The sequence below is a fragment of the Phoca vitulina genome, unplaced genomic scaffold (assembly GCF_004348235.1).
Source record: "Phoca vitulina isolate PV1807 unplaced genomic scaffold, GSC_HSeal_1.0 scaffold4, whole genome shotgun sequence".
Lineage (NCBI taxonomy): Eukaryota > Metazoa > Chordata > Mammalia > Carnivora > Phocidae > Phoca > Phoca vitulina.
In genome coordinates, this window is record NW_022589707.1 from 13,483,670 (window position 1) to 13,497,696 (window position 14,027).

Sequence of the window (14,027 nt, forward strand, 5' to 3'; positions counted from 1 at the left end):
CTCATGGGCCCCGGCACTCACCCCCCAACAGCCCGGTGACCCAGTACTCCAGGCTTCACGTTTGGCATTTGGGGGCCTGCCATACTGCAACCCCAGTCTTTATAGAACCAAGTTTTCCCTCTCTCCCCTGGATTTGGCTTCTCTTCTGGGTATGCCGGCGAGAAGGCCATCCACCTCCCTCTTTTTGGCCAGCAGGGTTTGCAATGACAGTCATATCCCAGCTAAGCACACGTGGTGCTTCGGGGTACAGGATGATGGCTGAGCCTTGGGTGGTGTGCTGGGCCAGGCGAGGGGATATGGCCCCCCAGAATGCCACGCTGGAGCCTGATGAGTCAGCAGGGAGAGTGACGGGACCCGGGAGTCCCACATGCAGAATTTTAACCCCGACACGTGCCAGGAGACCCCAGAGGCCCCTCAGTCCTGTCTCTGCTGCTCTCCCTGCTGTGGTCTGCTATCGAGCTTACGCTCACCTCCTAAGTCCCTCTTCCCCCTCTTTCTGTGATGTATTCTCCTCCACCCACACACTACGCGGAGCAGCTAATGCAGCAAGGTCCCGCTCACGTGCACACGTGCACACGCGCACACACGCCCCACACGGCGTGTGGCAGCCCAGCCGACATCGGCAGCCGGGCCTCTCGTTCAGTGAGCACGCAGACCAGCCAGACGTCACGGTCCAGCTCTGCATTCTGGGCCTTTCCTTCAAGTCCTGTCATCCTCACAGGGTGGCCTCTTGGCTGGGATTCTGGCTGGAGAGTTCGGGCCTCTGGGTCGCAGCCAGTCCCTGGTCTCGAGATGTCGCTGGGCTGGTGAGCAGCTTCCCTTTCACTTTGAATTACACATTTCAGGAAGGAGGTGATAAAAATAATATCCCTTTCATAAAGTGTGTTGAGACTCCTAACAAAAGAGAAATACATGGACATTAATAAGTAATGAGAGACACAGAACACCTTGTGTTTGTAAGATGCTTCAACGTTTCACGGCCCCACCTGTTTATTCTCCTTGGGTTATAAGAACCACCTGATGGGACAGAAAGGGATTTAATAACACTGCTAGGGTGTCAGACTTATATTTTTGTCCTCACCAGTATCTGCGTTGGAGAGATTTGGGCTGGGCCTAACCCAGATGTTACGTTCCATAGGCCTGGAATGTGCCCTGTTCGCCTGCCTGTCCATCCGGCACACGTTATGAATGCTAAGTGAAGGCATTCGAAGGAGAGGCTACATTTCAAGCCAGACCCTCCCTGCTGTTACCTTCAGGGGTCCCTCGGTTTTTGCAAGGCAGAAGGGAGTGACTGCACATCGGTGCAGGGTGCTTGCTTCTTTTCATTAACAAAGTTTGTGGAGAGAAGACAAAAAGACAACTAGGGGAGTTTCCCATTTGGCCTCTCCATGTACATGTCTTCCCCTGGTGGATTGGGGGCCCCACAGGCTGTCCACGTAGATGAAACGGGAGCGGCGGGAGAAGAAAGCCCACATCTTTCCCAGTCCCGGTGTCATTACTGTGTCTCTGTCAGTGTTACAAAATATAATGGGATTTGTTTGGCTGATTTATCCTGCATGCAGGCAACATTATCCAGACTCACACACGGGCCTGAGGAGCAAGAGGGGAAGATGCATGGCCATGAGAATGGGCCTAATAAAATTTATTCCCACTAACAAGGGAATGGCCGACCCCATAATTCAGCCTGGCCAGCGGGGCCACTGCCTCCCAGAGCCTGCCAGAAAACACACAAACTTAATCATCGTGGCATGCCCTGCTCCAATTACAGCTCTGGGGGTGCTGAGGCAGTCTGCAGTAGCCTGGGAGGGGAGTGGGAATGTGGGATTGATGGGCAGTGTGGAACCTCTTTGCCCTTGGCAGGTAGACATTGGGCACATTTGAAGCTAAGATACAAATGAACAGAAGCAGCACCCAACGGGGTTGTGCTTGGGACAGTTCCCAACACTGAGAAGCCTTCCCTGGTGTTTCCCTAGGGTCCCCAGGCTCAGCTACTGGACTAGCCTCAACATGGTAGCCATCTGTAGAACTGGGCCAGTGGAGTGGGGGTCCTGGTTCTCTTGCTGTGATCATGGTATCATGGGCCTGTCTGCTTATCAGAGGCAGAAACCTGGGGGCCTCAGCAGCTGAGCTAATGAGGAGAAGGTCACGGGTTCAACCCCCAGGATCCTATGCTAGGTTGGAGCTACTCTTTGCTGGCTGCGCTCAGCAATTCCTAGGATGGGTACATTACTATAGCTGACTGTGGTTACCTCCAGGCCTGCAAAGAGTGTGCTTGGCCTAATGCCTCTCTCCTGGGGAAAGAGCTCAAAATAGTGGCATTAGCTTCCTATTAGAAGGAGAGCTTATGATGATGATGAGTGAAAGACCACTTAGCTATTTGGTGGGATTGGGCACAGATAGTCTCAAACACACATAGAAATAGTAAAATGAGTACCAAAATAAGCATTGCTTTTAGCAAGTCACTTCCATGGATTCATAGCTAGTTAAGTGCATTTAATCTAGTGAATGTTTGCATCAGAAGCCAATACACACACAGAACTCCTACAGCATGATGACCTTCTGTCCTATATTTTAGTACCCACCCTTTTAAGATGCTCGGAAACAGGGCACTTGACTCTTGGGAACCTTGGTGTGATTTGTTGGGTTGTTCTTCCAACCCTGAGACATCTCTCATGAAGCCCCTTCCATAGCAGTTTTGTCTAAGTTACTGTTGACTGTGGTTTGCTGGCTTCCCTTCTCTGTCTCCGTACATGTTCATTTCTCCTACAATCTCATTGAAAAAGACACAATACAGGAATCATTCTGAGATAGTGCATTAGTAACGAAGTGGATGAGACCTCATTCCCTCATTCCATTTCCGACATCTGTGCTCACAGCTGGGGTGTGAGGGCCGGCCTTCACCTGCTACAAGGACTTACCTGGCTCTCAAGAGAGTTCAACCTGCAAGGTCAGCATGGGCCATGGGCAGACCTTCAGGGGAGGGTTAGAACTCAGAAAAGAGAAAGGAAATTTTATGGAGGACAGTAAACCAATTGGTGGGTCACATAGTCCAGTTTTGGGGATTGCTTTTTTTGTTTCAGAAATGAGCACTCAGGCACATGGACTATTTTATGGAGTAAGAAGCTTTTGGTAAAAGGTAAACCAAAGCCTTCCAAAGCCTCCTCAAGATGTTTCCACCTCCCTGAGCATTCTGTCTGCTTACTTCTGCCCCTGCAGTCAGAGGGTGCTCAGAGTCATCTCAAGGGGTGGATGTGCCGTGGGTATCAGCCCCTGTTGCATTTATTAACACCTTAGGGGTCAGTGGTCATATTTGACCTATGGCCCCCAATAAGTGGGTGATTATTACCTGCTTGTACTGCAGAGCTTTACAATTGAAATCTGTATTTGGACATGAGCTACTTCAGCTTATCTGATCAATATCTCCCTTTAAAAAGAAATCCCACGTGCGTAATTCACTGATTCCCCATTTCCAGTGGAAGTCTGCTGTGATCAGCTTTTGGGGTGTGTGTGTGTGTGTGTGTGTGTGTAAATGTAATTAATGGGAAGAATTTAGGGCTGCTGAGCATGAAGAATCCAAGACCTTTTCTTTTCCACATGAGCAAGCACCACATGGGCGTCCCTCCTCTTTTTCTCCTAACTTATGTTCCTTTTCAAAACTTCAGCCCTCGCTTTTCTTTGGGACCAACAGACCCAGGAAGGGAGGAAGCACTGTTGTGTTGATAGGCCAATGGCCTTCTCTGTAGGGGAGAGTTCATTGCTTCTAGAGGCCCCAGAAAGGCAGAGCCCTCATCCTGGGTGGCAGGAGAAGTAGAGGCAGAGAGTCTTCCCTGAGTAGTCTCTGACCTGGAATAGCTTCCTTTGGGGCCACCCTATAGCCACCCTGGAGGAAGCTCCTATGTAAGATCAGTTTTTTCCCTCCAGATGGGGATTTGGGGTTCTGGTACCATTTTCCCATCAGTGGGTCCCATGGGGGTCATTTTGCTCTATAGACCTCTATTTCCCCTTCTGTAAAATGGGGCTGTTGGATTCTAAGATGTTGATTTATTTGCCTTCTCTGAGACCACCGAGGTGTGAAAGAGTGGCCATGCTCTGTGCTGGATGGAGCGCTCAGAGCTGAGCCGGGACGTCACCTCTCCTGCGAAGCCCTGCTGCTTCCCTGTGCCCACTGTGCCTCTAGCACTGTGTGTACAACTGAGGCAGGGCACGGAAGGCCTTGTCCAGGTCGTGGCCCAGGTCTGTCTCCCCCACCGGGAAAGCAGCAGAAACAGATGAGATGTTTCCATCTGTATATTTTTGGGTCCTCACCTAGGCCTTTGTTTACTTGTTCCTTCCTACACGTTCTTAAGCATATTAATAAGTGAGGAACAGTAAATAGTGTTGTTTTCATTTACTGCCTCAGTTTCTCCTCATAGAGACAGGAGTTCCAATAGCCTAAGATACCAAAATTTGATGGAAAAAGGCTCAACTAAAGGCTCTTCAGTGGGTGAGCTTGGGCAAGTCTCTGGTACCTTCTCCCCCTGTGTGATGGTCTGGGCTTCCAGTGCTGGGGGTGAGCCTGGGGTGCCCAGGACTCCTCTGCATGAGGCTAGGTGCTACTTTTGCATTTAGGAAAGGTGGGAGAGCTGGTTTGCTCCCAGATGGAAGGACTCTCTTTGCTGGACCAGGAGCTGCCCACAGAGCGGGGGAGGACCAGGTCTGACTTTGTATTTTCTATCCTGGGCTCAAGATTACTGCTGCCGACCCAGAGCAGTTGGCCGCTGCATCCCCGTTTGGAGGAGTTGGGCGGCATCTGTCTGTCCCCGCTGGCTTACCTGGTCGGCCTCTTTTGGATCAATTCCGGATATTTGTAAACAGCCGATGCCTGGGGTAAGGGGGCCGGCCTGTGGCTATGGAAGAGGCCACGTCCTCGAGCTGAGCTAATTGGCCCACAGGGGGATGGACCTGGTGACCTTTGCCTCATTAGCACCACGTTTGGATCACTGAGCTCTGGCCTAGTTCTGACCTTCCCATAATAAGGACTCCATGTGGGGCTTCTGCAAAGGTGGGCATCTGAGGGCGGGGCTCAGACAGCCCCACGGGGAGGGGAGGTACCCGCAGAAACCAGGCCAGGGGCTGCGCTAGCCGGAGTGAGAAGCAGTTTCAGGACCAGGTCCCCGCCCGCCTCATCACCGGAGTTCTTCCAGGTGGCTCGGCACAGGTGTCAGGGTGACAGGGGTTCCTTATGAGTCTGTCACTAGGGCACGGGGCTGGGGGCGGGCGGTGCTGAGGAGCTCCCGACGAGACACCCCCCGCTGTCTCCCAAGTCCGCTGTCTTCCTCCGCCCCATTCAGAGTCTCCCCAGAGACCACCGGACACCTCTGGGGTCCTTGGGTGACCGCTTTGCAGCTCTGCCCCAGGAGCCTGGGGAGGCAGCCAGAGGAAGGATGCCGGCAGAATTAAAACCCCCTTTCTGTGGCGATGATAGAGCTTTTCAGAGTGCCAGTCTCTCTACAGAGTGGGAGCAATTTCCCCGTAATTGGTAAAGTAACCATAACTGCTCTGTCATTTGTATGTGGCGACGCGTAATTGCACGGTAACCTTTGTCGTCGAGCGCAAGGGAAGCGTGGTAAGCTATTAGATTGTAATTTGGAGTGTCAGCTCCAGCTCTCCACACCACCTCAGCTGCCGCTGCCGCTCGGGAGGCCGCCGGGGAGCCTCTGCCTCCGGCCCGGCGGGCCCTGCTCCGGAGCCGCTAGGCTGTCTCTTGCTGCACCTGCCTGGGCTGTGATGCCCTCAGCAAGGAAGGGACCTCGGCGGGAGCCGGGGTCCCAGGCCGGTGCTTCTCAAACCTGGTGAATGGTCACGTCACCTACCTGGGAAGGTGTTAAGATGCAGGTCCCTGAGCCTCACTCCCAGAGTTCCCTATCCAGTAGATCTGGGGTCGGTTCGAGAATTTGCATTCCTAATGAAGAGCGCTAAATGTTCCGGATTTTACCCCATTCCTCTGTTCCCTCCTTCAGCCTCCATAGGCCTTATAGATCTTTAGGAAGTTCCCCTTTTGCTATTTCATCTTGATGACATTAGGCCCTTTGATTGTGGGAACACCGCTCTGAGGTAGATACCATGAATTTCCCCCAAAACATGAGACTCACAAAGGTTGTCAGAATTGTCTAAGGATGACAAACAATAAGAGCGAACACTCCTATAGCCCTAAGTGCCAGACAGTTGTTCTACATGCATTAAATCATTTAATCCTTACCACAGCACTAGGAAGTATATACTCATAACATTATCCCCATTCTACCAATGATAAGCTGAGACACAGAGAGGTTAGGTACCTTGCCCAAGGTCACACAGCATTAAGTGGTAGAGTTGGGGTTCAAACCAAGGCATTCTGATTCTAGTTCCACAGTGTTAACTACTGTGAAAGTCGGGCTTCCATTTACTCATCCATCCTTCCATCCATCCATCCATCCATCCATTCTTTCAACACATATGTCTTAACCTACTACGAACCAGAAACTAAGCTAAGGGTACAAAGACACCTAAAACATGGTCCTGTCCTTGAGCTCATGGTCCCTGGAATCCAGTGGACCATAGATCTTAATTTATAAGCCATGCAATCATGAAGACATCTGTGGAGAGCAGATTTGGGATCTTCCTGATCGGGGCAGAAGGCTGTAGCCCTGTCTAAGGCTTTAACAGAACCCTGTCTGTTCACAGGGTTGCCCAAGTAGGCACCGCATAGATTCTCATGGCACAGAACCTTATTTTGTCCTTGGTGAGCATGAAGTTGCTAACAAATAAGCATTTTAACAATGGCCAAAGCTCATTTGTGGGCGTCTGTGGAGCAGCCGAGGGAGAGCTGTGGCCGGGCTTCTGATTACGCTGGGGTGCAGTCCACTCCTGGCTCCTCTGGCTGCCGCTCTAATCTGGCTGTTAATGGGGCCCAGGGGAGAGCTGGGCCAGGGCAAGGGCAGACACTCTCCTCCCCCACTGCCTAGGGTGTTCTGGAATCCACGCCAGCCCTCACCTGTCAAAGGCTTTCACCAATTAGCCTTTCCTTCCAGGACCCACACGGCTCTGGCATCTGCTCCTTCCACCTCAGCCTCCCCGGTCTGTGGTCCCTATGGGGTCCCCCACCCACCCACCCTGGTGCTCTAATTGCCCTGGGGCCGCAGCTCAGACCCGGCATGGTGGTGTCCTTAGGGAGCCTGCTCCGGTCAGGAGCCATGCTAGGGACACTCCCTGTAGCCATCCTACTCCCATTCTGGGCAGGATTCCCATTAAAAAAATGAATATGAAATATCACCTCAAATTGACAAAGTGCTTTCCAGGTTAGTCAGTGTCTTCACACCTGCTTTCTCACCTGGCCCTCATGACAGTCCAGCCGAGGGGAGTGAAGCTCAGAGAACAGGAGATGCCTATACCAAGTTGTATAGTTGAGAAGCGGGCTGCCGTGTGAACCCGAGTCCTGTGTTTTTTCTGCTACTTCAGTGTTAAAAATTCCACCCCTCCCCCCATTGCACCTGCTTTGAGGAAACAAAGAGTAAGACCCCCTTGTGCCACAGCTGGGGGACCTGAGCATCCATGTGGACCTGGACTGCACCTGGTTCAAGGCCTCGATCACACCTTTATCACCTGGAGCCCTGTTTAGAGGGAGAAACCGATACATGGTGGGAGGGGGCTCGGGAGAAAGCCATCATTGTCCCTGGAATCCCAATGCCACGTTAGGAAGCCCAGCTGCAGCCTTGGCCTTATTTGAGCCTGATGACAACACCATGAGGTAGGCAGTGTGGGGGATGACTGTCACGTACAGGTGAGCAGATTGCCTGCCTCCTGCCTGAGCCTCTCAGGGAGCCGTCCTGAGCCAAAGACGGGCAGGGCCCTGGCCACCAGGCCACCAGGCCGAGCTGTCCTTGCTTCCTTCCAGTGGAAACATTCCTCCTTGGGCCCCTTGCCGCTCAAGTTGTCCGAGTGGCAGAGACTTGCTGCCTCTGAGCAAACCATGATTTAATGCTGCAATTGGCCAAACGCTTACACTCTTTTTGTAAGCGATTGTTTATTTATTGGTTTGTGTTCTGCCCAGTCAAGGGGAAGAATGGTATTCGGTAACTGGCCACTCAGAAATGTAATTCTGGGGGCTGAGCAGCCTAAGGCTCCCCATGTCAGTGAGGCACATGTTTGTGCTAAGGGTGGTGGGATAATGTCAAATGTGGCTTGCCTTGCTCCCTGCCTCAGTTTCTCCTTGTGCTGTGTGGATAATCTTCCAGCCTCATCTACTTGGAAAATGGATCATAACGGCAGAAGTCCCTGTGGCACAGCTTAGGCCCAAGAAAGTCAGGGATGAGAACTCCCTATGAAGTGGAGGCAGGAACATGCAAGGCCATGAGGATTCCCAGCATGCCCTAGGCTGCCCTTGGCATGCCTGGCGGGTCACGCTGCTATTATGTCCGGCAGGGAGAAGGCACCATTCTCCTTTATCTGGATTTTTCCTCCTTCTTTTCTTTCTATCCCTTTTGCCCCCCACCACCGGTCTCGCCCATCTCATTTTAGGAAAGAACCATAAAGATCAGACTAGACCTTGAAAGCTCCCTCCTAACTTTGACTTCTATATTGTTTCTTTGGGTGGGGGGAGGAGTTGGGGGTTGTGTTTGGCCTGGGCTGTTGGACCAGACTATGCAAGACAGGCCAGAGGAGATCAAAGGCGTGGTGCAGACATCTGCTCCGCACGTGGCCTGCCCGGGCTGCCCAGGCTCTCCCCAGCTCTGCCCCAGCCGCCCCCATGATAAGAAAGAGGAGAGGGGTCAGAGAGAGGTTTTAGATGCTCAGCACGTTTTCTTCCCTGAGATGGACAATCCTTGTTGCCGCCCCCTATCCTGGGAGGGAGCCGAGGGGCCCCCTGAGTCCCTGGAAAGCTCAGAGTTGGCCACTTTCACACAGCTCCGCTGGCAAGAGCCTGCCTGCTGGTTCTCCAGATGCCTTTTCCTTTGGCTGGATTGAAGCCTTTAAAAAAGTGACACCTTGGATTTTATTTCACTCCTTTTTCTGCAAAGTCCAAAGACGTTTACAGGCGTGAGCTCTATAGGCTTTATGGAAACCCATCAAAAAGCAGGGCTTGTTTCCTTCATCTTTATAGAGTGGAAAATAAAAGCATGAGAAGACGGAATAACTCTTCTAAGGCCACACAGTTCTTCTGAGAAGGAGAGGAAAAGCCAGCGTAGGTTCCTAGAGCTTTCAGAGAAGTCTGTGTCACACCAGAGCTGCTCGGTGGGGGCGCTGGGGACTCCATGCCAGCCGTGGCAAGGTCTTCTCTACTCCTCGGTGGGACAGAACCCAGCTGTGACCCTGTGCTCACATGGGAATCTGGGAGCCTGGAATAAAACAGGGAGGGATTCAGCCGAAACACTGTGGGGAAAATGGTCCAAAGGTTTTTGCTCTTGGTTCCCTGACTCCTGGAATTGTCCAGGAGTCAGGAAACAGGGTATCCAGGGGATATTCTCTTTAAGGAAGGCTCATAGGTGTTCCAGTCATTTTTACATATATTTTACATACAATGTTTGGGAAAGGCTGAAGGAATGTTAAACATATTTCTTCTTAAAAAGACTTTTCAAACCTTTACTGTAACTAATTGTTATGAGTCTCTTATATGGTTTTAGAACATATTATGTTTCAGTACAAAATTATTTGCCCAAGGAGTCCTGTTTTGGTAGAGCATCTTGGGGGGACTTGACTTCCACAGAAGACACTTAGGGACATGCTGGTGTAGGTATGACAAGGCCAGGATTTCCCATCTTCACCACGCTTTTAAAACAAAAGCAGGGAGCCTGAGATGGGCATCATGAGGCACCTCTGTGGCTTGTTGAGTTCATTCGTGAACCTTCCACTTCTCCTATTTCTCTCTCCCCAACTGATTGTCTGCACATGCCTCTGTCATGGTATTGTCATTCACGTGTTAATGTTTCCAGTTTTCTGTTCTATGCTCTTGAGTCCTCATCTGTGTGTCTGCTCAACTTAGTAAGTTCTAGGTATGGAGGCCATATCCCCTCTTATTCCTAAGGAGAGCTGTCTGGAGCCCCGCTCATGGGTGCTGGCCCAGTGCTTGCTAGTGTGATGGTGATGATGGACAATCTAAGCTACCAAGATGGCGCCTGGAAGGGGTTGGAGGTGGGGCAGAGAGACCATGGAGGCCAGGAGAGGAAAGAGACTCTCAGGAGCTGTGTTTTTTTGCCATGGTCCTGCCACCTGCTTGAGTGTTGACAGGTCACCTAGTTTCTCTGGATCCGAGTTTTTCATGTAAAAAAGGGATTCTTCTAGCCCTGTAGCTCCCTGACTCGGTACTTCTGCTTATTGCCCTGATATTCCCTCCTAATTTTTCTCCTTTTTAATTTTCAGCTCTTAACCATTGATGATAATTTCTGTGGCCTGGATATGAATGCCCCCCTGGGTGTGTCCGAGATGGTGCGCGGCATTCCTGTGTTCACGGAGGACAGGGACCGCATGACTTCTGTCATCGCATACGTCTACAAGAATCACTCTCTGGCCTTCGTGGGCACCAAAAGTGGCAAGCTGAAGAAGGTAGGAATGAGGTGCACTCATTTTGGTTATTCTGAAGGCCATCTGTCCCCACTGGGATGGATATGATTTCATGTTTTACTACTTTGGCCCTGGTGGGCAAGTGATACAAGTTTGAGCTAAGGAGATATGTCACTCTTGAGGTCATGACTGATACCCTGGCCCTTTGCCTTTGTGCGGAGGGTTACTGTGGGAATCACAGTGGGTGAGTGTGCAGATGCACCTCTTCCCTGGGGCTGGGGTGCACGTGGAGGAGTTGCCCCAGCCTCGCGATGGTGTGCTCTGTCCAGCTTGGGTTTGTGCCCTAACGCAAAGGCTTTCTAAGGCTGGGGTGGCTGGGGAAGGTGGGCAGGGGCAAGTTATGTACATGTTCCTCTTGCTTCAGTCCTTTTGACGAGTGCATCCATCTGGAATCTGTGCAGGGAAATAGATGGAGGAAAGTGCAGGACCTGCTGGGGTTGATAATGGGGCTGTGTCAGATCGTGGGATGAGGAAACTGTGGGTATTGTGGGGGCATAGAAATTACTTGAGGTGGAGTAGAATGGTGTGATGTGGGACAGGAGCTTTTCCTCCTTGTCCCCCAGAGCTTGCTGGCCTCGGGGTACTGGGTGATATTGGTCCATCAGCAGTGTTGGGGGCACCCTTCCATCCAAGACTCTTCCCTCACCCACCTCTGCTCAGGCTTCTCATCTCAGTGACTTGGAGCTGGTGCCCGAGAGCCCCCCCTTGATGGTATCCAAAGCCTTCCTAAGACTACGCCGTACCTCCTGTTTTGTGTTAGCTGATAATTGCACTTCAGTCTTGTCCCAGGGAAATATTGGTGAGTCCATGTGGAACTCCTGCTTGTCTAATTTAGGCTTCCCTCAGAATTCTCTGGATGTTGTGTGATTCCGCATCGGGCACTGCCCGATCTGAGACAACTTTGAGCTCTACTTTCCCTTTGCTGCATTTCTGGGTATCAGCTGCGCGTGGTCAAGGGGACATACTCTCAGCAAATCTAGAAGACTTTGCCTACCCTCCCATCCTACTCTGTAACAGCCCGGCCATCATTTCTTTCTTTAAATTCTACATCTCCTGGAACAGGCAGTGGGGCTGGCGTGTGAGCATACAGGTGTGTGTGAGGTGGGCATGTGTGGGGAGTGGTGACACGGGTAGTATCTGGAAGAGGAAGCCTGTGCTGGTGACATGCCACGAGGCACCAGGAGGCTGGTGCGGGCGGCGTGCCACCATCTGGTACTGCCCGGAGAGCTAACTGACGCCCTAGAGTACGGCCTCACATGGCAAATGCACAACGCATGTGACCACCATCTACGTGGCTTTAAGAGCTGTATTTCACAGTTTCCTGCCTCTCTGCAAAGACTCTATTAAACCCAAGCAAACGTTTTGTTGCTGCTTGGCGTCTTGCGGCGATTCTGGCTCACGAACCTCGTGGACGCCCCAGAAGGTGTCGTGTGTGACCCGTAGCTGTGTCGTCCTGGCGCGACTCCTGTCTGGGTGGGGCCGCCTCCTGCCTCTCCATCTAGTGCACACTGTGGCTCGTCACCTCCAGCTGCTGTCAGGAGCCTGGGCCGACCCCGCTGTCTCCTCCTCCCTCTGTCCGTGGCTTCCAGCTTCCCGTGAGCTGGGAGTCAGGCATCCAAACCGGCTGAAATTGTGTCCGATAAGCCTCAGTATAAACAGAGGAGGGAAAAACCCAGGCTTTGGAGCATGGGCCTGAAGGTGTTTCTGTTGGATGCTCAGATGATTTCATTCTTTATTATGATTCAGTAAGTTTGGTTTGCTAGAAAAGTGAGTCCTAAATACCGAAGGCATTCCCATATGTAGTTCGTACAATGAGATGTCTGTTGACCTGCTTCGCCTGGCCCTGTGGAGCCACTACGGAGAGTAAAAACCAAGCAAGCCTTCACTCTTTTCTCTAGTGAGCCCAAGCTCAGTGCAATGGAGAAGTAACTTACCCCAGTGCGCTAGAAGATTCGCACCCACTGAACTTCCTACCCTGTGCCTTAGGATCATTTACTTGCTGGCAAGACTGAGTAAGTGGATCCTGTAGGAGGCTTTTCTTTTCTTTTTTTTTTTTTTTTGGTCATCGTCTGAGCTGGTGTCAGTGAAATAAACATTGAGAGTTCAGTGCACATAACAGAACAGACAGTTATTTCCTCTTGGGGGAGAAAAAGAGACATGTTTCCCGGCCATGGCTGCATCGTAAACCCAAGACAGTCAACCTGCAAATGTGTGCTGTTGGTCAGAGGGTGGATTGAGGTCAGTGGGGGCTGACTGTCTTGCACCCGTGGAAGCCTGGCCCCTGATGGGGAGGTCAGAGTGCAGCACATCTCTGTGACAGTGGGCTGGGGACACATCCAGGAGTCTGGGCATGCACAGGGCACAGAGACAATGCTCACAGGGCAGGCTGCAGGCAGAGCCTTGCCTTCAAGTGTCCCCAGAGGTCAGCCGGGCCAGCAACGACAAGCATCACCTGACCAGGAGGCTTGGGGCTTTATAAACCTCGGGCCGGCATTTCCCATTTTTTTGCATTGGGGAGTTTATATCAGAACAGTTCTGTTTCAGCCACCTGGGACGTTCCATTTAATTTCCAGAGCAATGGTGGGATTGGTGAAGCATAAACATTTGAGAGGTAAGAGCAGAGGGTCATGTGAGGGGGAATGAGCCAGCAGCCCTCCTGGGGAAAACTGGGCTGTTGGGGCAGCCAAACTTTCTGCGCTACGAGCTCAGAGTGGCAGCCCACTCCTAATAGTTTTGCAGGAGCCTAGCGACGGCTGCTGTAGACTCGGCACCGCTGGCCCAGGGGACGGTCTGAGTTGGGAAAGGAAGGCTGGGCCGCTGAGCCAGTTGTTTGAAATAATAAAAAGCAAAACTGGCCAGTTTATTTATTTTTTTCGGAACAATAGAATTTCCCACCACCCCGGCTCGCTGAGCACCACTCCCCTTTCCTTGCCAGCACTCTGTATTGCTTTTCCCAGAGGCTATCGGGCCACATTCACCTTTTGGGCAGAGGCCCAGCTGTGAAATGCTTTGGGGCTACAAGAGGATGTTGCGGGAAGTTTTGTGAGCTGCTGAAACCAGGGAGTGAGAATAATGGAAATCATACTGTAGCCGTAATTACAGAGTTGTCTTCTCTGAGCCCTGTAATAATCTCCTGTGTGTATCAAGGGCCATGCAGAGTTCTTTGCCATACGACAAGGGACTCGAGGTGGGGGGGTGGATGGGAGGGCTTGGGGGTTTGCTGTGTGTTTCTGGGGTCTGGGAGCTAGACTGTAGCGATCCATAGGCTGCCCTCGAAATTACTGACTTTTCCTTTTGTTTGAAAGGTGTGGGTCCTCATCATTTGCAACCTGGCCTCTGATGACCATAATTTCACTCCTTTAGTGCATACATCACATGAGGCAGAGGGAAAGGAGGTGAGGAAACTGCCAGTTTGGATGTCTTTTACGTTTTCTGATGCGTGCGTGCACGTG

The 14,027-nt window shown here is 51.7% G+C and overlaps 1 protein-coding gene across 1 annotated transcript in view; it reads left to right on the forward strand.

The window, feature by feature from the left end:
- PLXNA4 (plexin A4) overlaps nt 1-14,027 on the forward strand; it is a 418,730-nt gene that overhangs the window by 69,077 nt on the left and 335,626 nt on the right. The window contains exon 3 of the mRNA XM_032401552.1: nt 10,375-10,557. Coding sequence (XP_032257443.1) covers nt 10,375-10,557 — 183 coding nt within the window. The remainder of the gene's footprint in view (nt 1-10,374; nt 10,558-14,027) is intronic.